Here is a 24,111-nt window from a genome sequence, read left to right on the forward strand (position 1 = left end):
ACTAAATCTTATTCAAATTGTCGTTGATTTTGAGAGTGTTACAACATTCTTAGCATAACTCGCATTTGGTGACCTTTTGCCATTCTTTCACGAACGGGGTGTCACTTCTTTTTACTACCACTATTTTACACTACAACTTCTATTACTGTTTGTTTAGTGGTGGTGGTGGTGACCGAGGACTCATCTCCGAATAAGCATCATAACAGCCTAGGTCGGAACGCCGTCGTCATTCTCCTCTCAGGGCCAGCCGACACCTTGAGTTCTTTAACCATGAACTACTAGGAAAACTTTTGAACAAAATTGCAGGCATTTGTACTGTTTTTATGTTGATTTCCCCACAAACTTCCCCTTAAAAACATTATTCGTGTCTCGACATCTCAGGCGAGACCATTTTTACTTGTATAATTGAAGTTCTCTTGGCGATATTATATGTAATTAAGTATTATCAATGTTTTCGCCTCCGTCCAGCAGTTTTAAAACCGGAATTCCTTGGCTGGATGTCTCTGACAGCGAAGATGAATCCGGAGACGAACATATGAATCCTTCAGGATTTTTCGGAAAATCATACAGTGATCTTTCGCCAAATTACGAGGCCTTTTCTCCTCTTACCACTCCGAAATCTGTGAAAAACTCAGTTTCTCAAGGTCGTGTGCCGGCATCTTCCCATGACAATGACAGTGATGACTACTTTTATTCTCGAAGTCCACGTGCCGTTTCACCTACTGGAAAACAGAGTAGTGACTTCAGTCGACAGTCCTCATTTGCTTCGTCTTCATCTTTAGGGAAGAGTCCTGTTTCTGAACACTCAGCCAATGGCTTTTCATTCAAAAACTTGTCATTTGATCACAACATTCCCATGGACAGTAGCTCTAGTACGGAGGAAATAGAGACAAGTGAGCCAGACAGGCAAGGTGAATACAGTGATAGAGAGGCACAAAAATTATTTTCAGAAGGCACATCAACTCCTGCTCAAACAGATGGTTCTCAAACACCTACATCTAATTGGGTGTATGGCGATGCATCCGATCTCTCTGGGATTCATGGGCGAGGTTCATACGACGATAGTTCTCTTGGAACTGATTCTCTTCTCGGTGATACGGATAGTCTAAAAAATCTTATGAGTATTCCAAATCACAACCACACAACCGCTGAAAACATTCCTTCGGACGAGTATTGGGAGCCGCCAGAGAGCTGGGGAACAATTAAACCTTATGATCAAAGTCACGAATTTACGCCGCACGTCTATACTAAGCCTAAGGAGCCCGAAGATACACAACCGTTTCAGTTGCGTATATATCGTGCAGACAAATCAGTCGTTTCCTTTACGTGTCCGATGAACATTCGTGCGCATGAGGTTATTAGAATCGTCGCTCAACGCTTTTTCCTTCCTTATCCAGCTCCTTACTATTTGCTCTTAGTCTTCTTTAATCGTGAACGCATTTTGTTGCCTGACGAACGACCCTGTTACATATACAAAAACTTCTTAAAGGATTTTGGTTATGATTTTAATTATAGGGACTCGCCTGAAACGAATGATGATTTTGGAATTGCTCGATTCGTGTTTACTACAATGGACATTGGAGCATCTCTTGGCAAAAAAGTTCCACGTTTTACTTCTTACGAAAACATTGATGTTTCTGGCTTAAATCTTGAGGTTTTACCTGTAAAGTTACATCGGCATGCTGCAGAGATTCGAAAACTCAATGTCGCCGATAATCTATCACTTAAAATTCCAAACGACTTTTTGGAAGCTTGTACAAACTTGGAAGTACTAAATCTGTCAGGAAATATGCGGCTCCCGGAAGGAAAAAGCATTGTTTCATTAAAAAAACTTAAGGTCCTAAATATATCTTTAAATGACCTATATGAAGTGAATCCGGAACTACTTGCAGAAACAAAGGCCACTAATCTTAGAAAACTGTACTGTTCCAGTAATAAGCTTTTCTTCCTTCCCTACCCTCTTTTATATCTGTCTCGTCTAACATATCTGGACCTCTCTTTTAATAATTTTACGACAGTTCCTATAAGTCTTGTTGAGATTACAACTCTTCAACATCTTGATATGTCTTATAATTACTTGTTATACATCCCACCCGAGATTAAGCGGTTAAAAGAATTGAAGACTTTTTACTTTCAATTCAATTCGGTGTATGGTGTTTTACCTGAAGAGTTTGGCTCCCTTAATAAATTAGAAACAATTGACCTGAGAAACAACAAGATCAGCGATATATCTTCGTTAAGTGGATGTTCACGTTTAAAGCAAATTTTTGCAAGTGGAAATCCAATTTCTCAGCATGAATCAAGTCTGTCAAATGCTGTCCGGTTAGACTTGTCTCATTGTCCTATGACAATATTCGATGTTCCGACATCTGAAACAACGCCTTTACGCTATTTGGACCTTTCCTACGGAAAAATCGTGACAATTAATCCCTCTACTATTCAATGCTGGTCTCAGTTGGAGTATCTTAACCTTAGTTACAATCATTTTAATGCCTTGCCAGGCGTCTTCTCAGAGATGATAAACTTAAAGCGTTTATTATGTACCAATTGTGAGATTAGCGAAATCTCTCCGGATATTGGAAAATTAAAGCATCTCGAATTGCTCGACTTGCATTCTAATAATTTGAAACATGTCCCGGAAGAAATTTGGATGATTCCGTCCCTTACAGAGGTAAATCTTTCATCGAACATATTGGAGCAGATTCTGCTTCCTGCGCCGAAACCGACGGAACGTGCTGTTCACCGACTACGCTTGGTTCGAACGCTTTCAGGCCGTTCCCTTTCGGGTTCTGATTTCGATCAACACTCCATCCCCCCTGTGAGAGAGTTATTGCTTGTTGATAACCGTTTAAGTGACACTTGTTTTGCGACACTGAGAAAGTTTAAGCATTTACGATTGCTAAATCTGTCTTACAACTATATAACGGAAATTCCTAAGGGATTTGCCGAGAAGCTTTCAAATTTACAGCGATTTTACATTTCCGGTAATAGGCTTTCAAAGCTACCTATTGTGGAACTTCAAAGATTGAATTTGGAATTACTTTACGTGAATTCAAATAGACTTACACAAATGATTTTTGAAGATACACCGTTTCCGAGTTTGTTGGCTTTAGATTTAAGCAATAATAACCTTCAAACGGTTAATGTTGGAAGAGACACCCAAGCTTCGACTACTCGTGTGTATACAAAACTTCGGTATTTTAATCTTTCGGGCAACCCGTGGCTTGCACCGTTCAAAAGGCGTCGGGAACATCAACGGAAGGAACTCATAAACGTTCTAAACAAGATACGCGTGCTCTCGCTCCTAGACATTGAAGAAAATGTTTTTACTAGCACTACCGACATTCTTAATCGCATTGTTAGGACTGGCAATACGGAAGACAAATTACTAAGCTACGGTGTCTGTGACAGCTTTGGAACCAATATGGACGCTTTATCATCCGTGGAACTTGTTATTAAAGAGTTTTTAGGACCCATGTCTTCCCTGTACTGTGTGTTGGACAGTGGCTCACCCACTGAATCTGCGGCAAAAGTATTACGGTTCGTTTATGATAACTTGCCTCAATGTCTTGCTGAAGAGTTATCTAATCACTATTCTTCTACCGAGTGGATTTTTCGGGCTATAAAGAATGCATTTTTAAATCTCAATAAACTGTTAGCGCTCGCGTTTTATGACGATTTACATTCAAAAGGCGGTGAGATCGACCAGGGTCCCAAGAGGTATGTAAAGAAAGGATATTTCTTCGACAAATCATGCGTGGACTATGGCTGCAGCGTCATCCTAGTGTATCTTCGTGATACTCGTGCTTTTATCGCAAATGCTGGAACTGCAGAAGCCATCATATCAAAACGAACTGATTCTGAACCCACTGCAATCAGTAAACCGCACAGCTCTAATGATCCAATGGAGATCCGGCGCGTTATCGATCAAGGTCAAGGTTCTTCAAGTAACGTGGAATTCATTAGAAAATACGAAGTGACCAGAGGCGTTGGTTACCTTTCACAAGTTCCCTTTGTAATTAGTGATCCCTTCATAACGGTCGAAAATCTCTCAGAACTGAATGACTTTATCGTACTTGCAAACAGTAATCTTTGGAAAGTCCTTTCCACACATGCGCTTATTGATATCGTTCGTTCAAATTATCGCTCTCCAATGCTTTCTGCATCCAAGGTTCGCGATTTTGCTTTGGCCTATAATTCAAAAGAACCATTTACCGTCGTGGTGATTGACCTGAAACGTCGTTTCGGGACTCAAACACCGGTAATCCCAAAACTCGGTGAACGTGGTACTATGAAGGAAGAAGAAGAAGCGGCGTTAAACTTACAGGCGCTTCATAATTTGCCTGATGACTCTGCGTTAGCGAGATTAAGTAAGGAAGTATCACCTCCTCGAGGGTGCATCGCTATGGTATTTACAGATATAAAAAACTCAACTCAGCTTTGGGAGCGACATCCAGTTGCTATGCGATCTGCCATCAAAACACACAATACTATCATGAGACGCCAGCTCAGAGCTACAGGAGGGTACGAGGTGAAAACCGAAGGTGATGCTTTTATGGTATGTTTTCAAACCGTTCCTGCTGCTCTTCTTTGGTGTTTCTCTGTACAATTACAGCTTCTTTCAGCCGACTGGCCGAAAGAGATTGTCGAGTCAATTCACGGAAGAGAAATTCTCGGTGAGCGGAATGAACCACTGTATCGGGGACTAAGTGTGCGTATTGGCGTTAATTGGGGTGTCACAGTTAGTGAAATGGATCCTATCACACGCCGTATGGATTATTACGGACCAATGGTGAACCGTACTGCTCGCATTGTTGCAGTTGCTGATGGTGGACAAATTGCCATTTCTAATGATGTTGTCAATGCCCTTCAACAGCTTGATAGTGAAAACGCACCTTCAGAACGCTCGTACGAGACGGAGATGGAACTTCGATCTCTGAAACAAATGGGTTATGTGGTTCATTACATGGGCGAATACAAGCTGAAAGGTTTAGAAAACCCTGAACGCATTTCCCTAATATATCCACTGGCACTCGAAGGACGATTGGAGCGCATTTTGAAGAAATCTAGTTCAGGCGTCCAGACATCGTTTGATAAGGGAATAGTGAACCGACCTCGAAGTCGAAGCAATAGTCTTCGTCCAATTATCGGTCGGCTAAGCGAATCACGATCCGTAAGTGAAGACTACCGTAGACGGTCAGTTTCATCTCTGCGCGGTGAAACGTTTAGCGATCCAAACCTTCGCTTTCCCGCCGGCATCTTCGATAATTCTTTGTACCAGCATTTGCTTGAACTTTGTGAACGTCTCGAGGATTCGGCAGCACTACTTCACGGCTACCCCGAAGCGCCAGAATGTTCAATTGGTCTTGCTGCTCCAGAGACAATTGGTGAGGAATTTGCCATGCTTTATCGTCTTACTCTTCGGATCGAAAACACAATTTACTGTCTGCGTAAGATGTTACGAAACATTTAGCTCCCAATGCTCCGTTGAGCTGCATTATTCTTTCTCGCGTTTTCCCATCAAGCATACTCTTTGTTTCTGTTGCTATTATTACAAGTTCTCATTGGCATTTTTATTCAGTCTTACTTATCCGCCTGTTGTTATATTCGTTCTATCTCCTTCATTGATTGAGGCCTCCCTTAAGGGCTCTCCGTTTTTTGGGTAATCTTCCAATCTAATCATCCACAAAGTCAAAACTCTTCCTCATGTCTATCAATCGCGCACGTACATCCATTCACCTCCCGCATCGCACCCCATTCTTCCAAGCAACGCGAGTGCACACAACTCCTAGCTAGTAATCTACATTTACCACACCCGTACAAACCCCCTTGCCAACAAACCAACCCTCTTTGACGACCATCCCATGTAAATATCTTGTAAATAAATCCATAAAATTCATCATAATAAACAAAAACAGAAAGGAAGAGAAAACATTGAAGACTTGCGAGGTGCACAAGCACACGTGGAAGGAATCAAGCAAACAGTCGGCGTCATGTCAATTGCTAGAGCAATGGAGCTAGCTGCTGGAAGCGCCGCGTTAACAGAGTGAAAGAAATAATAACACTGTACGAAAGAGTGGAGCGAGTTGGAGAATAAAAAGAATGCTGAAGAGAGAAAAGTGAAACAGTCAAAGCAAGAACCATACAACATAACGGGGAGGATAACCAGATATCCACTCCATGTACGGATGCCAAAAAGAATTTTAAGGAAATGAAAGTCAGCCATTTATGGACAAGCAGAACTTATTGCTCCATGGAGACATCAACATTGCTGCCGGAGGAACCGCTAGTAGCATGCGTCAGGTCGCTGCTACCGACACCGACAAATGAGATTGGTCGGAACGACTGAACAGTCGGTCGATAGTGCGAGCTTTCAGGACGAATGCTCCTTTGCGACATTGGATGAGAATCCACGTCAATCAGCTTATGCCATGCGCGAACCGTGTCCAACGGCCGCTCGAATTTCCATCTTGTAGGGTTGTTCACGTCGGGCTCATCAATTTTTTGACCGTAATAGTCTTTAGGGATATGAGTGCTTTTCGGGCGATCAGAGGAGACCGCTTGCTCGTAGGGTTCAGGCTCGGTAATGGCAACAGACGGATTTGCTGGCGTACCCAATTGCACGGAAGTGCTTCTGATCTTTTTGGGCAACTTGTCCTTTGACTTCTTCTTTCCGAACGCCATTTTAGTTGAATAGAGAGTGCTTAACGGTTAAAATATCCAAGAAGCAACGACGACCCTGTGATTTCGTTAAGGGTTCTTAAGAGTATCGGCAACTGTCAAGTTAAGACGGCGGTAACGACAATTATAAACGTGCGGCCGACGACTTCTTCGCTGAATTTCTGTTGGTAGCGGTCGAGTGGAGACAGCCGTCGCTATTTATGCTGCTTGGGAGCCACAGTGAATTCCTCCTTGATAGTGCATGCGCATCTCCTTGGCCGTGCGTATTCCTTCATCAGCCGATTCCAGAAAAATTCTTGCCCCACCTACAGCCTCCCTGGGTCGAAAAGCATCGAGATGTTTTAGCGAGGGACCCTGTGAGAATTGCGCCTTCCTAGCGAGAGACAATTTTCAGAACGCGACTACGACCCGCGGGGACTTCGAATACACGCCTTGCCAAAAAAACACGCCCTATGGCCAATTGATTCCAATCCACGTGGCAGAGAAAAGCCCCCACACCCAGCCATGGTAGCGAAGAAGATGAGCCATAGGAACGATTTACGTCATCGTTTGCGAAAAATGATGCCATCTGAGGGAACCACTGTTTCCGGTCGGCATTCGTTCGAAATCCGACGGAGGAGCCACAAACCAGTTCTGCCGTCATCAAAGAGGGCGCCAAAACAACGAGGAAACACTTCACATGTTGACTTGAATTCTGAAGATATCTCTAGCACCGCCAATGAGCCATAATTCTTCCGATACACTCGGCGCATGGGGCAGTCGGCGGCGTCTCTTATATGTTTCATTCGGTTGGTTATCATCTTAAGCTTATTTCATTTCTACGTCAGCATTACGGAGTATCTTGCTCGCACGCGAAAAATAAGGTACGAGCAGGCACTTCGGTTATGCACTGTGCATCCTATTACAAAAAAACCCGACTCGGCTAGTTCTCGCATACGCGCTTCTTTTAATAGCTGCGCTCGATAATTTGTTGCAGTTTATAGATTCCGAAGAACACCATGTGGAGCCCCTTTGAGAATCATGCGAGTTTTTCGTCTCCGAAGGGGGGCGCGGTGAAGGGGACCGATAAGGAGTACGATCTTCAAATTCCTAATTACCACGTTCTCGCTAACCCCGCGCGCATCTTGAAGCAAGTACAGCGTTCGTATTGTGAGACACGGTGTACTCCGCTAAACAGCTTAACGCGCGCTACCATATTTTATTGCATTACTAAACACTACTGTAAAGTCAATTGCGGTGTGCACCGCCTTAGGAGGCTCTACGGTTCGTGCAGCGTAGCTATGTCGCTTGAATGACAAGCATTGAACTAGTACTGGCAGCTAACAGTGACTAGGAAAAAGTGCTACCAGTTTGCATAAGGACGAATGTTTTTTGATTTGTCTATGGATAAATCTGTGGCTGACGAGTTCGTACGTTTTTGACTCACCACCCAAAATCACACTCTAGGAATTCCAACGTACTCAGAGAACAGAGCTTTCGTAGGGCTCTGAGCCGTCTCATTACAACAACGAGCTTCTATATTCAGCTATTGATCGGATTGGGATAGTTGCTAGCAGCATTGTTTTGGTGGCAGCAGCACCATCAACGACATTCTTTTACTGGCTCACAGCAATTCCACCCATCTACACGCACAAAAGGCTAATTTGCGTATTTTGCAAAAGCCAGATCAGCGATTGAAACCGCCCCTGTGTCTTCCCTACCTCGCTGACGGTGAATCGTTTTATCTATTTTCTTTTATCTCTGTTGATTTTTTTGGGTTTTTGCCTTTTATAATTTGCCTTCTTCCATTTTCATTAACACAATTTTGAACTTCCGTTTGTCCTCTTAATTTGTGTTTTCTCATTTTTGTCTATATCATCTTGCACATAGTATCGTTTGCGAATTTGTCGTCTGCCTTCACGATTCTGTGGTCCATTTTTTGGATTTAAAAGTTTCACAACATATTTTCTGTTATTCCTTGTTACTCTCCAGACCTTTTTGAAAAGCGCACACATACACACATACGCACACATCGTCTTTTTTTGTTTGACATTTAACATGCAGAGTTCTTCAAGCTCAGACGATTCGTATGATACCGAGGTTCCAAACTGGTACATTTACGGCCGGTGGGTTCTGTTTGTGTGCATTATTGTTGCTGCTATCTTCACAATTGTGAGTATAAGCTTCATTAATCGGAAACGTGCACGCTCCGGACGGCCTAATCTTCCCTTCACAAACTTCTATCCCCTCTCACAACCTCCTCCCTACACACCGTCCGCTGATATGAACACGCCAATAAGGAACGCCGAACCTGCTCCTCCGCAATTTTCGTCCACCGGTGAGGTTTACTATTCGCCCACCGTCCCCGGCGAGAATCCTCCCCCTGCTTACCCAAAGGCCGTTGCTTATCCATAAGAGAAAGCAATGGCTGGCCCGGAAACCACTTCGTAAACGGGTAAGTCTTGGTCCCTTCACACCTCTTCCGCTCTGTCTCCCTCTCATCCATACATGTACGGCTATGTCGGGTATCTACATCAATGGTTCTGTATTAAGTTTGCTGTATCCATTGGTAAGAATGTTTCGTTTGCTCTACTTGACTGTTCAGGGTGACACATGTTCTTGATGCCCTTTCTTCGGCACAACTAATTGTGTCTTTATCATCCTATTATCATTCTCTTTCACTCTGCTTTGTCTTAATTTTCAATCTTTCATTTGCTCATTGCATTTCTTTTTTCTTCTTCTTCTTCTTCTTTATTCATCAATTCTTCTTTTATTGATGTGAATCTTTTTTTTATTTTAAACGCGCGTGTTGTGTGTGCCTGTGTGTTTCTTCATTGAGATGAGTTGACTTAAGCATTCAGATGAACCTTTTCTCAAAACAATTTTTTTTTTGTCTTTTTTACCGATCTCTTCGATCTATACTGTCAAACGTTTTTGTGCATATCATTATTTATCAACTAACTCCTTAAATTTCGATACCTTTTATCTACGGAGAAAACCAAAACAAATGAAGGGAGATTTAAAATGGTTTCAACACCATCAAAACATTATCGGTCTTTCCGTCCGTCGAACAAAAAAGCAGCCTTAAACATTCCCGCTGAATTTCAGCCGTTACTGCTGTATCGTCCACTCTCTTTCTCTCTCTCCTTTTACAGCAGCACTTTTTCACACCTGTCTCCTGCCCTCTTGCTCCTGCCACTAAAGTTCGCCGGATTGAAATGGTGGTGGTAGTGGTGTTGTGTGCGTGGTGGAGCACTTTTTTACTTGAGGTTTCTGCAACCCATACTGTCAAACGTACCTCCTACCACCAATCCAAATTCCCAAAAGAAGGATGTCCGTGGACAAACTTGTGTCTAGCCTTAAGCAGATTCACCTTTCTGAATACCCCGTCGTCTCTCACGACCGTGTGGAGAACGGAAAGGAATGGGCTGCTGCTCTTCAAGCTGCTAATGACGTTCCTGCACACAGTCTTACGAAGACTGTCGTTTTGAAGCCCAAGACTCCCAAGTCTCAAGAACCCGTTTATCTTGTTGTGGTCTCTTTGGATTCTACACAGAGTCCTTCTTCCATTGCCGCCAAGAGTGCCGGTTTCAAGGAGGCACGTCTTGCTGCTGCAGACGTTGTCGAGTCCGTTCTTGGTGTGAAGCCCAGTGATGTCTCTGTCTTCTCTATCACTAGTGGCAACAATGCTCAAGTTAAGGTCGTGTTGGATGACGCTCTTGTCAAGAGCGACAAGCCCCTGGCTTTCCACCCCAACACTGCCGACAAGACTCTTATCGTCCCTGTCGCCGCTGTGCAACAATACCTTGAATCTGTCGGTGTGAAGCCTGTTGTCGTTGACTTCACTGCACCCGTTGCTGCTCCTGCTGCTAAGAAGGCCCCTGCTCCCAAGGCTGATGCCTCTAAGGCTGCCATCGAGAACGCAGCTTTGATCGGTGTTACTGTGCGCAAGGACCTCGACTTCCCCGGCTGGTACCAGCAAGTCTTGACCAAGAGTGATATGATTGAGTACTATGACATTTCTGGTTGCTATATCCTGAAGCCCTGGTCGTACTTCATTTGGGAGGTTATCCAAAAGTGGTTTGACACCGAGATTAAGAAGATCGGTGTTAAGAACGGTTACTTCCCTCTTTTCGTTTCCTCCCGTGTCTTGGAGAAGGAGAAGGACCACGTTGAGGGTTTTGCCCCCGAAGTTGCTTGGGTCACTCGTGCTGGCAGCAGCGATTTGGAGGAGCCCATTGCTATTCGTCCCACTTCTGAGACCGTTATGTATCCCTACTACGCCAAGTGGATTCGCAGTCACCGTGATCTTCCTCTCCGTTTGAACCAATGGAACTCAGTCGTCCGTTGGGAGTTCAAGAACCCTCAACCCTTCCTCCGTACCCGTGAGTTCTTGTGGCAGGAGGGTCACACTGCTTTCTTGACCAAGGAGGAGGCTGACAAGGAGGTGCACTACATTTTGGATCTGTACTCTCGTGTGTACAGCGACCTCTTGGCTCTTCCCGTTGTTAAGGGTGTGAAGAGTGAGAATGAGAAGTTCGCCGGTGGTTTGTACACCACTACCTGTGAGGGTTACATCCCTACCACTGGTCGCGGTATCCAGGGTGCTACTAGTCATGGTTTGGGCCAAAACTTTTCCAAGATGTTCAACATTGCCGTTGAGGATCCCGATGCCGAGCTTGTGAACGGTGAACGTCCCAAGCGCTACATCTGGCAAAACTCTTGGGGTCTTTCCACCCGTACCATTGGTGTTGCTGTTATGGTGCACGGTGATGACAAGGGTCTCAAGTTGCCTCCTGCCGTTGCCAGCATCCAAGCTATTGTTGTCCCTTGTGGTATCACGAACAAGACGACTGATGCTCAGCGTGCCGAGTTGGAGAACAAGTGCAAGCAAATTGCCGATAGCCTCGTTGCTGGAGAGGTTCGTGCCGAAGTGGATCTGAGAAGTTACACTCCCGGCTACAAGTTTGCTCACTGGGAGTTGAAGGGTGTTCCCCTGCGTATTGAGTACGGTCCCAACGATGCCAAGAAGGAGCAAGTCACTGCCGTTCGTCGTGACACGTTCGAGAAGATTGCCATTCCTCTTGCCAACCTTGCCAACGGTGTTCAAGACGTGTTGGCAGCTATTCAAAAGAACATGTACGAGGTCGCCAAGAAGGCGCGTGATGCCCACATTGTTAAGGTTAAGGAGTGGAAGGACTTTGTTCCTGCTCTTAACAAGAAGAACCTTGTGCTTATTCCCTGGTGTAACACTACCCCCTGTGAGAAGCTTATCAAGGAGAAGAGTGCTCGCCAAGCCAATGGTGATGAGCCTGAAGACGAGAAGGCCCCCAGTATGGGAGCCAAGAGTCTGTGTATTCCCTTGGAGCAGCCTACTGGTGAGGACGCCATTGTTCCTGGCGTCACCAAGTGCTGCTACTGTGGTGAGGAAGCTAAGGTTTGGGGTTTGTTTGGTCGTAGTTATTAAGAAAGGGGCAAGAGCTAGAAGCATTTTTGTTTTTACTTTCATTCTTTCATTTAATAAAAAAAAAAGGAATCTATTTAGGGAACAAAAGGTATAATGTATTTGAGTAGCAGGCCGAGAAGCGTGCGAGTTGTTTGTTAGCCAAAGCCCGCCCATTCCACGCTGAAGCAGCGGGTGGAAGCGGTGTCGTTACGTTTTGAGGAGGACGATTTTGTGCCGCACATGAGCCAGGCCTTTTTGACACCGGTGCCCAAACGTCCACCGGCGATGATGTTCACGACGGGAACCTCTTCGTTCCAGTTGTAACTGTTTACCAAGTAGTGCGAATGATAGCGCAAAGAGTCGCCTGGGTACGCAACAAAATGGCATCCAAAGCGGAGGCCCGGGTTCAGGCAAAACTTTCGCGCAAGCAGGTACTCGAACGCATGATAGCGCTTCATCTCGACTTCGGGAAATATGTGAGAGTCTTGAGGAGCGTACAGTTCGCGGTTAGAAGCAGTACGAACGGGGACCATGAGCAAGTCGGAGCGTCTGTCCTCGGCCGGTGACGGTTCAGGAGGAGGAGGACGGCCAAGCTTTTGCATTGCAAGACGTTTCTTCTCGTACTGACGGCGGTTGTTCTCGGTATGCTGTTCTTGGGCGAGTTCGCGACGCTGTGTGTGAACTTGCTCGACATGATACTTTGTAATTTCAGCGCGAGTCGACTCATGGGACGCAACGTCGTCGACAAGGTAGGCCAAGCCGTGTTTGACAAGGTAGTAGGCCTCTTCATTCATCAACTGTACCGGTAGACCAAGAAAAACGTTTTGCTGAGGCAGTTGGGCCAGCGTGCCCGTGAGCATGCCTAGAATGCCATATTTACACCGAAACTCTTTGACTGCCTCTAAATCAAACAGCAGGTACTGCCCATTGAGACAGGCAATGGGGTATGGTGGCATACGACGAAACAGGTGCAGGGAGCTTTTAAAGTACGCAGCGAAAAAATAAAAAATCGATTGAGTGAGCAGGGAGCGAGGAAGAGAAGTGCGTGAATATGCCGGTTAGACCCTGGCTACGCCGTTCTAGGTCGGCTTTTCCTTTAGAGCAGCTCAATCTTTGGGTGGTGTAGAAAGGCAGAAGAAGGAAGAAACACCAAGGGGAAAAGAAGAACGGCGAGGGAGAGGGAAAAAAAGGAGAAGGAGAGGGAGATGGAAGGGGAGAGGGAAAGGGAAAGAGAAAAAGAAAGAGAAGTTGAATTGTAGAAAAAGACATCTGGAGAGGAAGGTCTCTTCTTTTGAAACAAATGAATCCAGTAATCATGCCTCTACTAAATCCATCACTCACACCCTTTTTTCTCTCCCTTTTCTCTCCCTTTTCTCTCCTCTCCTCTCCCTCTCCTCTCATATCCATTTATTTTTATTCCTATTACCTACATAAATAAAATTTACAACCAATTCAAACATTCCATTCTATGCTCCCTCTTCTAAGGTCACCTCGACAAGACCATTGTTGAAAAGTGAACCGAAAGAAAAGGCATTGCAGCCACCACCTAAAAGGAGCAGTTTGTTAGGGCTCACAGAGACAGCTTGGAAGTCGACGAGCAAAGGCCAAGACGGGAACTCGTCCTCGACCTTTTCACCAGCGTCCATACGGGCAGACACTCGTTCCACCGTGCGCCGTTGCATGTCAATGAGAACAAACAACTCATCCGGCGACAACGGGTGGTCGTGCTGGGTGCCGCCAACGAAAAGTGGCCGAGTGTCATCACTCTTCACACCAAGCACACTCGTGCGTGCGCCTATGCGGGAGACAAGACGGACAGCCGTCGACGGCAACTCCCAGCGAGTCGCATGCAGAACAAACGGACAGCTGCCGCTCGCGGCCGTCGTCGTCGGCCGCAAGGTCCACTCCCAGACACCAGCGTATGCTGGATCGTCTGTGAGCGTGCGGCCGCCGATCAAGAGGCCCCGGCGTAACGTGTGCGAGTAGTGCATGCTTGTGCCCCAGAGCGCCTCGAGCTCGGGCGCCGTGCAGCGCAGCAGACTCCACGCACGCGTGCGCAGCGTCCACAGGAAGAAGCCTCCGCTAGGCTTGCCCGCCTGCACGACCACGTACCATTCACCGTCTGCGGCCTTTACGGGCACGGCACAGCCGTGGAAAGAGGGGTGCGGAAGCCGCGGCAGTTCCGTCCACTCGTCTCCACACAGGAGGTAGCAGTCGTCGAGCGCCTTTGCAGGAGTCGTGCGGCCGCCAAAGACGAGGCATGTCCGCGGCTCGAGCGGGACCGCGCAGAGACAGACGCGGGGTGGAGGCGGGGCGGCGAGCACGTGGGGCGGGGCGCTGGGATCGGCAGACGAAAACACAAAAGCGTTGCCGTTGCGGACGTTGGAAGCACCGTAGCCGCCGACGGAGAGGATGCGCGTGTTCCCGTCGGCTGCCTCGTAGACGCAGCTGGCGTGAGCACGCAGATCCAGCTGTTTCGCGCACTCGCGCCGACGCAGCACCACTGTGTGGGGTGCAGGGGGTGTCGGGGAGCGGTCGATCAGCGGCCCCGGCGGGGCCGCTGATCGACGGCCGGCCAAAGCTGTCGTACTGGCCAATTGCAGGGCGTAGTGCTGCAGAAACAAGGAAAGCTCATGCCACTCGTCAAACAGCTCGACATGCGCGAGCTGCGCTTTGTATGCCTCCGGGATGAGCGTGTCGTAGGCGGCGGCGAGGTCGAGAACCTGGACGTCGGCCCAGCCGGCGTCCGTCCAGCGACGCGTGAGGAGCGGGAGTGTGGGGTAGCGCGCGGGGCTGTGGAGGGGCGAACCCATGCGGGCGAAATGGGCGAGCATTTTGTCGGCGAACGGGTGGTGGGCCACAGGCAGGATCTGCTCGAGGAAGCACGCGTGGGCGTCGGGAAAGCGCGCGGCCCAGCGGACAAGACGGTCGGAGGTGGCGAGGGGCATGTAGACGGCGGCGACCTCGGACACGAACAGCACGGCCGTCGAGCCAAAGTCGAGGCCGTGGCGCGCCAGCTGTGCGGTGAGCAGGTCCAAGTCGCGCAGGTCGCAGGCGACCGTGTGGTACGCAGCGGCATGGGCGGCCCCGCACGAGCCCCCGCACGAGCGGGCGCCGGAGGGCAGCAGCCAGGGGTTGGCGGCGAGGATGGCCTGCTTGTGCTGGATCAGCGGCTCAAAGTCCACGTCGTAGAAGGAGACGGTGGGGGCGCGCGTGTCCCCCACCTCGGCGATGTCGTGGAGGAGCTGGAAGGCGAGGGGGTCGAAGCCGGCGCCGAGGTTGACGACGGCGCGGGGCTTGAGGCAGCAGTGGGAGAGAAAACGCTGCACCGCCTGGCGCACCACGACCGTGCGGGTCCAGTAGCCGCGGTTGAGGGCGGGGGCGCGCCGCGGCTTCCCGTGCACAAAGGGGAGGAAGAAGTTGACGGCACCGGCGCCGGGGTAGCGCCGCTGCTCGACGGAGCACTTGCTCGCGATCGAGTAGTCGTTGGTGTGCTGGACGGGCTGCATGGGGAAGACGGCGAGAGCAGACGTGCGAGAGCAGGAGGCGAGGTAGTCGAGGTAGTCGAGCGCAAGCGAGACTACCGAGACTGCCGAGCGCACGCGAGCTAAGCGAGCTGCTCTCGTTTCACTCGCGACGGGGAACACCGAGCAGTTGAGTACAGGTCAGTTCAGGTCAGATCAAGTCAAGTCGCCTTGGGTTTTGGTTTTGGGTTCGGTTTCCTCCTGCTCGCCGCTCGGCCGCTCGCGTCCTCCCTTCCCTGCCATCGCTCGCCTCGCTCGCTCCTCCCTCGCCGCTTCCGTACTCGCTTCACTCGCACGGTCTGCTCGCTTGCGCTCGCTTGCACTCGCCTCTTTCGCCTCCGCTTCAGCCGGCCCTCCTCTCCCTCAGGGTACCACCCCTGCAGCTTCTCGTCGTACTCCCAGCCCAAAGATTTCCGCGGGACACCCGTCCATTCCGTGGAGCTTCCGGAGCTCGAAGACGGCCTGCTCCTTCTGCTTGGCCTCGATCATCAAGTCCATGTCGCTGGCACAGGGCGGCAGCGCGCGCACGCGGTCCGAGTGATGGCGCCGCTGGTGGGGCACCACGGCGCCGCGCATGGCGGCCTCCGAGTAGTGCTGTTTCTGCGTGATGCGCTTGCGCGTCCACGTCGCTGCAATGCGCTCGGCCAGCGGCAGGACGCCGCGGACGTCGGCGCTCAGCGTCCCCGGCACGATCGTGTGGTGGTGCCAGTCGAGCACGAGCGGGATGTCCAGCTCCTCGCACACCGGCAGCAGGTCCTCGACGCTCCACGAGACGTCATCGTTCTCCAGCACCAGGCGGGCGCGGATGGACTGTGGGAGCCGCGCGTAGTTGCCGCGGAAGCGGGCGAGGGTCGCGTCTTTGTCGCCGAAGGTGCCGCCCATGTGGATGACGAGGACGGCGTCGCGGTCGATGGGCTCGTCGAGCTTCATGCGGCGGAGCACCTCGTCGTGGTAGGCGAGGTCGCGGACGGCGGCCTCGACGACGGCCGCGCGCGGGCTCGCGAGCTGCGTGTACTGGCCGGGATGCATGGTGACGCGGTGCCGGAACGCGTTCACGACGCGGCCGGCCTCCTGCAGCGCTTCGTCGGCGAATTCGAGCGTGTAGCCAGCCTCTGCGTGGCTCGCGAACGGGAACAGATCGGAGCTGAGCCGGAAGAAGCGGATGCCGAAATGCTCGTTCCAGCGCAGCACGGTCGCCAGGTCCGCGGTGTTCTGCAGGCCCAGCGTCTTGGCCACCTCGAGGCCCTCGCGGCGGATGCGCTCCAGCCTGCACGTGCGCGCGCAGAAAACCGCGGGGTTGCGCGCCCGCAGCAGCGTGTTCAGGCAGGGGTAGCCGAGGCGGCCTCTGAAGGAGGTTGTGGGGGCGTCGGGGTAGGTGGGGAGCGGTGCGGGGCGAGCGGGGGATGCGGGGGCTGTGATGGCAGGCGGAGAAAGGGGACGGCACGTACGAGGGGGAGGACGAGGGGGAGGACACTGGCGACACTGGCGACACTGGCGACACTGGGCGACGACACAGACGACAGCACCGGGGAGGACAGTTTCAGCGGGGGATGTGGGGGGGCCGGCGACAGCGGGCTCGGCTGAGCGGGCGTGCGCGGCCGGTTTCGGTTTTCTGGGCGGCCCTCGATTTTCTGGGCGACTTTGGCGCTCTGCGCCAGGCGGGTTGCTCTTCTTGTCAGCACCATGAGGGCGGGAGATGGGAGAAGGCGGGCAGGGCCGGGCCCTGCGGACAATACAAGCAATTGAGGCAATCGATGCGAGGAGCCATGATCGCACGGTGAGGTGGGAGGGGGGCGAGGAGGGGGGAGCGCGCAGCGCAGCGGCTCGGAAACGTAATTAGCGCGAGTTACCGTGGTTTTCCGCGCTCCTCCGCACCCCACCGAATCTCTCGCTATTCCCGCTTACCGTTGCGCAGCGCGCCCCCCACTCCCTCCTCACCCTCCCCCCTCGTTGGGGTGCGCTGCCGCTCTCCACACCCACCCACCGCTAACAACATGGTCAACACGAGAAGAACGAGGACGCTGCCAAAAGAACGGTACGGCACCTTTCGTCAACGCCCGCTAACCTCAGAAACTCGCTGTACAACGATCCCGTCGAAGATTGTACGCCTGCTCTGCCCGTTCCCTGCTAACAACAGACACCACACTCATCACGAAATGTCGCGCCCAGGTCATTGACTTTGCCGACGGACCGGCCACTTTTGTGCGTCTCAAATGCACCAGTCCGGACACCAAGAAGTAAGGAAGAGACGGACGAGACGGAGTCCCCAAACGGACGCTACCGCGTCCGTTTGGGAAGAGCATCGAAGGGAGAGAAGAGACGAGAGAGGAAAGCCTCCAACAGCCTTGAGGCTGTTGGAGAGACGTTGCTCTAACGAGGTTGCATCGGTCTCCCCAGTCTCCCTCCCAGTCTGCACCGCATCTGTTTCTCAGTACCCCATGGCTCACCTACCAGTCCCCATTTCCTCATGAGAATGGCTAAAAACTCCCATATCAGTGCGACCTCCATGTACGTTCCTCACTTCGTTCGTCGCGCACATGTTCGTCGCATGCTAACCCACAGGTTCCGCTCTGCCTTCCCCAAGGCAACGCCCGAGGAAGAAGAGGCCGAAATGTCGTGGATCCAGCAACACCTGCACCCCGTCGAAGAAAAGCAGGTTTCCGGTCTCTGGGTCTCGCCCGAAGACGCCCTGGCTCTTGCAAAGGATTACCACATGACCCCCTTTATCAAGGCTCTCCTGGAGGCCTCTACTGTGCCCTCGACGTACGCAACTCCCTCCCGGCCGTCCGCCGTCGTTGGCTCCCACAGCGCTCACAAAAGACACGCTTCCAAAACTCGCAAGCGTCTCATGGAACACATCACCGCCGCCAGCTCTGCCAGCTCTGCTTCTGGCTCTGCTTCCGGGTCCGCGTCTGGGTCCGCGTCTGTCTCGGTAGAAGTCGATGAAAAGGACGGCGAAACGGCGCCCATGGACACCAGACACCACACTGTCGTCGACACGGACGAGGAGACAGAGGTTGTTGTTGAGGAAAAAGTTGCGTCAAAACGGTCGCGCGAGTCGACCGACAAGACAGAAAGCCGTCTGCGAGATGCACGTGTTGAGACAGACGACAACGAAAAAACCGACAAGGAAAATGAGGAGGACAAAACGGAGGACAACGAGGACGATGACGAACTTGTTCAACAGACCCCCAGACGCACTGCGAAACATGTTTCCCAGCAGGACACTTCCGTATCTGTTTCCGTCTCCCAACCCGCTGCTTCCCGTCCCACTCCTGTCGTTAAACTACCTCGCAGAACTTCCAGTATCACTCCCCAAACAGGCATTCCCTCTGCCGCCATTTCCCGTCCTCAGCGCTCGGCAACCACCGGCTCTTCCAGACTCTCTGTGTCTGCAGCAGCAGCTGTTGCGGCCGCAACAGCTCCCGCTACTCCTGCTCGTTCTCGTAAACGGACACGCGAAGAGTTTGACGAGGACGCTACAACCGAAAAAAATGCTGTGAAGCCCACACTTGTGCCCGTCAAGCGCGCTCGCATTTCTCATCTGGAAACGCAGATTAAGCAGGAGCGTCGGAAAGTTCGCGCTCTCACTGGACTTGTCGTCGGTTTGGGTGCTGGTGCAATCCTCCCGTTTTTGTTTTAATTTTCGCAAACTTGTTGGCGTTCTCTGCTGCACACAAACACACACACACAGCAATATCAATCTCTCTCTCTCTCTCCCTCTTTCTCTCTGTTCCCCGACTTGCATTGCATTCGAACGACACCATTCTTGCGTTGCAATGCTCGTCAAAAATACTGGTATGGCCTATATAGGGCACACACCGTTTCCTTTGCTTGCATGGATGAAAAAAAAAAGAACAGGGGAATGATTGTGAATTATTAACGCTATCCGCGTATGCATGTGCAGTCAATGGCGCCTTCCTATACAAACTCTTCAACCATTCCTACCACACTTTTATTACGAGTCCGGTGTATTTCAGCTTCTTACTCTCGCCGACAACTGTGGGATCGCCCGCTAATGCCGGATATTCCTTTTTTTTTCCCACTTAATTTGTGCACTGTTTATCTTTTGTATGGGCCGTTTGGCCGCCATGAAAATGTCGCGTTACGAAACGGGTTTGCAATTTGTTCAAGACTTATTCACTTTACTACTACAACTTATTTGCTGCTGCTGCTGCTACTTTCACTTACACATACATACACAAACATAAAAAGGGCGAACAGAGCAACTGGGAGGTGTTTCGGTGCAATTTTACTAATGAACCTACAAACGCTCCTTCACTCGACACTAGCAGCATTCTTTTTTTCTTATTGTATTCGCCCTGTGCAGGCCTATTGACAGTTGGGCTCCCTTCCCATAGCCAGCCGTGCGTCGTCTCGTAGAGCATGGCAGGAAATGAAATGTTGATAATGCAAGCAAAGAATTTATATATCGTTTAGCGTGAAGTGTTGTTGTTGTCGTCTTGTTGAACGTTTTCATCGTCCGGTCTCCGTACTGACACACATGGTTTCAGTGTATCATTCAAGGTTTTGCAATAAACGTAGACAACAATTTTCACATTTCTTAGCAAAAAAACAAAAAGGCAGTCAATGTATATGGCATGTGCGCATCACAACCAGCATGATCTCACAGCCGCTTTCAAAAGGCTGCCCAAGAAAAAGAGAAAAAAGGTGTTGTGGAAAAGCGTAAATCGGTACGAGTCAAATTCACTTTAAACAAAACGGTAGAAATTTTAAAAAAGAAATGAAACGGGGGGCATATTCGTACCCGTTGGTGGTCAGTAGCATCCTGCAAGACTTGACGGGCAGGCTGTTTTATTTGAGATAAAGCTCGTAGTTCTGAGGGAAAGGAATGTTCATCACCTCATACCAGTGCTTGTTGCAACTGTAACCATTGAAGTCAATAGTGTCAGATGGTCTGCAAGAACACTTAGAACGGAACTCGTCTTCAATAGGGCAATGGGTAATACCGGGATGATAGTATCCAATCTCGTTGAAGAAGTGCAAGTGTTTACGGTCCATAAACAAAGCAGCAGCGATACTGTGAACGGGAGCATCTCCCCAACGTTCATAGAAGAAACCGCCCATGCGATCCAAATACTCGAAATACGAGGCATAAGGCTCACTTGTCCAAAAGTTGACACTAGCAATTTCAAAGTTGGACCAGAAATGACACATGTTGTAGGACTGACCATTGTCGTCAGAAATGAACTCCAGCGTGTTGTTGGGATGAATGGCTGTAGGGTGCTCAGCAACGAAAGCCTTCGTAACATCCCAAAGCGTAGTAACCGTTTCAGCATACTCGTGCAGAGAAATGGTGAAAGCGTACAGCTTCTCGTTTTCTTTCATGTACACAAAGGGATCGAAGTCGATGTCACAGTAAAAGTCGACCGAAGGCTCCACGCGCCAGTAGTACTCGTACTGAGAAACGAGGGGATGGCGGTAGAAGAAACCAGACTCGAATCGGCACATGTGACGGTAAGACTCGGAGCCGCCGTAAATGATATTGTTTTTTTCCATGTCTCTCCAAGAAGCGTGCATCTTGTCTTGGTCAATGTGAGAGGGAATACTCCAGTATTTTGGTTCAACGAAGCCAAACTCAGCACCGCCGGAGACAGCGGCGCGAATGGCCGTCTTGAACTCTTCCGTGAACTCCTTGTCGTTCAAAAATACCCAAGGGTAATGGTAACGCTTGTTGAAGCGGTTTTCGAGTCTCTCAATGGACAAAAGCATGTCGTGCAAGTCCTCATTGCGAACCAGAGTAACGAATGCTGCGTTGACCCGGCCATCTGGGAGGTAATCCGTGTTCGGTTGCGACTTGTGCGTTTTTATTTCGTAGTACTCATGAGGAGCCTCTGGCTTCTTTTCGCTGTTGCCGCCCAAAATACCGGATTTTTGCAGATCCAAAGTTTGGCGAATCTTGTCCGTCTGCGTAAATCCAAGAAAAATGAACGTCAAGACGATGGACGCTACGATCGCAAATCGAACAAGTCTATTAGGTAAACCGATCATCGTGTGTCGGCTGGTGCGTCTAGCTCCCTTCCAAAAGTTGTTTTTTCTGTTTCACAGGTCAACCGACGTTTCGGTTTAAGTAGACGCTCTAGGCAAGAGGAAGAAGACAAAAGCGTGGATATTAAAGCCGCACCAATGCCACAATGACCATGCCGTGCGGGCTGTGAAGTCAGACCGCTTGGTGGAGTGGTGGAGTGGGATTAGCAGTGGGGGTAAAGCGCCTAGTCAGAGTTTGTGCCGGAATTGGATGCAACAAGGAGAATTTGTGGTCGCCGATACGCGGAAAATGTCGCAAAAAAGTGCGCTCGTTTCGCTGGGGCCAATGCCTTTGATAGTACACAACTGAGTCCAGAAGAGACGATATCTAGAAATCGCCTTTACATCGCGTTGACTTGCCATTGGTCGGTACAGAAAAAATGATTGGTATGTGGCGCCGGAGATACGAGAGAGGGCTGTGTTTGAAGGCGCATTGGTGTGAACATGTGTGAGGGAGTAACGTTCAGAAGATTGCGCAGGTTCCGGTGTGTAGGAACGAGTCTTGTTTACTTTTTTCGTGTCTCTTTTTTGGTTTGTTGACAAATGTGTTGATGACGGTTAGGCAGTTGGACGGCAAATTTTTTGGGCCAGCTTCGTTACCCCAGTACAGTCGCCAGTTCGAACCATCCCTCCGTCCTCCTTGCTCCATCTCCACCATTAGTTATGGTTCGTTTTTCGTTGTACCTTAGTGCTGAAGTGAACGGGGTGACGGATCTTGCTCCTGCAGACGAAACGAGTTACTCGTACACATTTCGTGTGAAATGCAATTCGTGCCGTGAAGTGCACGACAATTTCATGGGCATGTGTCGCTCCGACGAGCACGAGCTCCCCTCAGGTCATGGAAGTGCTCATCTCGTTTGGACATGCAAAAACTGCCAGCGAACTTCCACTGCTGTCATCGAAAGCCCCTTCTCTCCGTACACCGGCGAAAAGCATCCTCAAAAACTGCTCACCCTCGAATGCCGTGGCTGTGAACCCGTTGAGTTTGTCCCTCAAGGCGTATGGACAGCCCGAGGAGTGGATAGCAACACTTCTTTCGCGGAAATTGAGCTCGACGAGGATTGGTATGATTACGATGAAAAGGCCGGTGAGGAAGTTTCCATTGTTGAGATGGAATGGTCGATTGAGAGAAAGTAGAGGATATTGAAGGGGTGGACTGTGTTGATACATTTTGGTGCATTGGGATTGAACGGCCCGAGCCGATGCAAACTAATACCGTCGGTGGGTCTTCGTGTTCAACTACGCGGCCATGTCAACATCAGCAACCTTCTCGCTCATGTTTTCGTTCTTGGTAGTGCTAGTTTCATCAATCAACTCATAAATGGACTGCTTCCAGGCATCCAAACGTAAAAGGCGTTTTTCGTAGTCAACTTGGATCATGCTCACAAACCCGCTGAGTGGTTTGTACGGTTGTTGCCGACCGGATCCGTAACCCTCGTCAGTGCCTGCTAGTACGTTTTCCCATTCCTCGGTCTGGCTCAGCATCTGCATCCAGTAATGCAGCTGTGAGGTTGAACTGGTATCTTGTAACACTCCTTGGACTTGATTTTTTTCAGTGGTAGATATTTGAAAGGGATCCTTACTCGCCATGCGAGAAGTTACTAAGAGATATGCTGCTGTGAGTACTCCTTTTCGATGCATCGGCCGCATATCGTCTGTGAGTACGGTAGATGCGAGTTTACTAATGAACGGAGCAGCAGACAGGGCTCCCATTTTCAAGCACACAAGCTTCACTTCATCACCCAAGCTCGTTTTCAGTTTGAGTTTCTGTGTGACAGGTGTAAGCAGCTCCTGGAAGAGAGCGTACTGTTTCTGGTATCGTTTCTTTGGGAGAGGAAGTCCTTCAAGAGAGATATCCAATTGCAACGATGGCCGTAATAAGTCGCAGGCCAAATGAGAACACATGCAGGCACGAGATGGCTCTTCAGCTGGACGCAGATGAACGTTTGTTTTTGACCACGCCAAAAATGACTCGGCTAAGTTCACTAACCGTTCCTCAACGGCATGTTTCTGACCAGGGAGAAGCAATTGGAGAGAGGATAGAATTTGCTGACGTTCCATTGAAGGGGCAGAGGCGTTGTTGGACGCTGTATTTATGGTTTCAATTTACAATATTTCGAGTCGTTAAGAGATGATGAGAGAAAGACTAGATGTGTCCTAAAACCGTAGTTCATGTACAATGTTTTATATGTATCCTTTCGTATAGTCTATTTACTCCACTTCACCCCTAAATATCCCGTTAGAAAAGGCAATTGCAGAAATAACGCTTACACTAGGAACAATTCCCAAAGGTTTTAAGTCGTATGCCTTTATTTTGAGTTAAATGACAAATACGACGCGTCCCTACACGTTCGGTGAATACACGGAACTAATTCGAAAGTGGTTTAGTGTAGTCGTGGCCGTAGCGGCTTACTTCGACGAACCCTCTACCAC

The 24,111-nt window shown here is 49.6% G+C and overlaps 12 protein-coding genes across 12 annotated transcripts; 5 read left to right on the plus strand and 7 right to left on the minus strand.

Annotated features, from left to right (window-relative positions):
- The first annotated feature begins 41 nt into the window (after window positions 1-41).
- SJAG_01254 (adenylate cyclase) lies at window positions 42-5,933 on the plus strand. The gene has a single exon (XM_002172472.2). The coding sequence runs from the start codon at window positions 449-451 to the stop codon at window positions 5,471-5,473; it is 5,025 nt and encodes a 1,674-aa protein (XP_002172508.1). The 5' UTR covers window positions 42-448; the 3' UTR covers window positions 5,474-5,933.
- Window positions 5,896-6,954, minus strand: SJAG_01255 (fungal protein). Its single transcript, XM_002172473.2, has one exon. The coding sequence runs from the start codon at window positions 6,682-6,684 to the stop codon at window positions 6,244-6,246; it is 441 nt and encodes a 146-aa protein (XP_002172509.1). The 5' UTR covers window positions 6,685-6,954; the 3' UTR covers window positions 5,896-6,243.
- Window positions 6,943-7,416, minus strand: SJAG_05617 (hypothetical protein). The gene has a single exon (XM_011050742.1). The coding sequence runs from the start codon at window positions 7,322-7,324 to the stop codon at window positions 7,055-7,057; it is 270 nt and encodes an 89-aa protein (XP_011049044.1). The 5' UTR covers window positions 7,325-7,416; the 3' UTR covers window positions 6,943-7,054.
- A 1,302-nt stretch (window positions 7,417-8,718) lies between these two features.
- On the plus strand, window positions 8,719-9,075 carry SJAG_01258 (cell wall organization protein; the record flags this gene model as incomplete). Its single annotated transcript, XM_002172474.1, has 1 exon — window positions 8,719-9,075. The coding sequence occupies one exon, from the start codon at window positions 8,719-8,721 to the stop codon at window positions 9,073-9,075; it is 357 nt and encodes a 118-aa protein (XP_002172510.1).
- An 885-nt stretch (window positions 9,076-9,960) lies between these two features.
- SJAG_01259 (cytoplasmic proline-tRNA ligase Prs1) lies at window positions 9,961-12,214 on the plus strand. The gene has a single exon (XM_002172475.2). It carries the CDS (start codon window positions 9,992-9,994, stop codon window positions 12,125-12,127), a length of 2,136 nt encoding a protein of 711 aa, XP_002172511.1. The 5' UTR covers window positions 9,961-9,991; the 3' UTR covers window positions 12,128-12,214.
- On the minus strand, window positions 12,120-13,339 carry SJAG_01260 (tRNA-splicing endonuclease catalytic subunit Sen34). Its single transcript, XM_002172476.2, has one exon. It carries the CDS (start codon window positions 13,060-13,062, stop codon window positions 12,262-12,264), a length of 801 nt encoding a protein of 266 aa, XP_002172512.1. The 5' UTR covers window positions 13,063-13,339; the 3' UTR covers window positions 12,120-12,261.
- Window positions 13,340-13,479: 140 nt separating this feature from the next.
- On the minus strand, window positions 13,480-15,615 carry SJAG_01261 (leucine carboxyl methyltransferase; the record flags this gene model as incomplete). Its single annotated transcript, XM_002172477.2, has 1 exon — window positions 13,480-15,615. The coding sequence occupies one exon, from the start codon at window positions 15,613-15,615 to the stop codon at window positions 13,573-13,575; it is 2,043 nt and encodes a 680-aa protein (XP_002172513.2). The 3' UTR covers window positions 13,480-13,572.
- A 222-nt stretch (window positions 15,616-15,837) lies between these two features.
- SJAG_01262 (endonuclease Uve1) lies at window positions 15,838-17,371 on the minus strand (the record flags this gene model as incomplete). The annotated part of the gene is made up of 1 exon (XM_002172478.2): window positions 15,838-17,371. A coding segment is annotated over one exon (1,378 nt), but the record flags the coding sequence as incomplete, so codon positions are not given.
- A 228-nt stretch (window positions 17,372-17,599) lies between these two features.
- Window positions 17,600-20,139, plus strand: SJAG_01263 (bouquet formation protein Bqt4). The gene is made up of 5 exons (XM_002172479.2): window positions 17,600-17,665; window positions 17,701-17,732; window positions 17,768-17,867; window positions 18,085-18,138; window positions 18,193-20,139. Exons 1-5 carry the CDS (start codon window positions 17,625-17,627, stop codon window positions 19,271-19,273), a joined length of 1,308 nt encoding a protein of 435 aa, XP_002172515.1. The 5' UTR covers window positions 17,600-17,624; the 3' UTR covers window positions 19,274-20,139.
- Window positions 19,729-21,816, minus strand: SJAG_01264 (alpha-1,2-mannosyltransferase). The gene has a single exon (XM_002172480.2). The coding sequence runs from the start codon at window positions 21,640-21,642 to the stop codon at window positions 20,446-20,448; it is 1,197 nt and encodes a 398-aa protein (XP_002172516.1). The 5' UTR covers window positions 21,643-21,816; the 3' UTR covers window positions 19,729-20,445.
- SJAG_01267 (origin recognition complex subunit Orc6) lies at window positions 21,750-24,098 on the minus strand. Its single transcript, XM_002172482.2, has 2 exons — window positions 23,950-24,098; window positions 21,750-23,905 (listed from the first exon to the last, which is right to left on the minus strand). The coding sequence occupies exon 2, from the start codon at window positions 23,737-23,739 to the stop codon at window positions 22,918-22,920; it is 822 nt and encodes a 273-aa protein (XP_002172518.1). The 5' UTR covers window positions 23,740-23,905; window positions 23,950-24,098; the 3' UTR covers window positions 21,750-22,917.
- On the plus strand, window positions 22,133-23,928 carry SJAG_01266 (DUF866 domain-containing protein). The gene has a single exon (XM_002172481.2). It carries the CDS (start codon window positions 22,342-22,344, stop codon window positions 22,813-22,815), a length of 474 nt encoding a protein of 157 aa, XP_002172517.1. The 5' UTR covers window positions 22,133-22,341; the 3' UTR covers window positions 22,816-23,928.
- Window positions 24,099-24,111: the final 13 nt, after the last annotated feature.

The sequence above is a fragment of the Schizosaccharomyces japonicus genome (genome assembly GCF_000149845.2).
Source record: "Schizosaccharomyces japonicus yFS275 unplaced genomic scaffold supercont5.3, whole genome shotgun sequence".
Taxonomy (NCBI): domain Eukaryota; kingdom Fungi; phylum Ascomycota; class Schizosaccharomycetes; order Schizosaccharomycetales; family Schizosaccharomycetaceae; genus Schizosaccharomyces; species Schizosaccharomyces japonicus.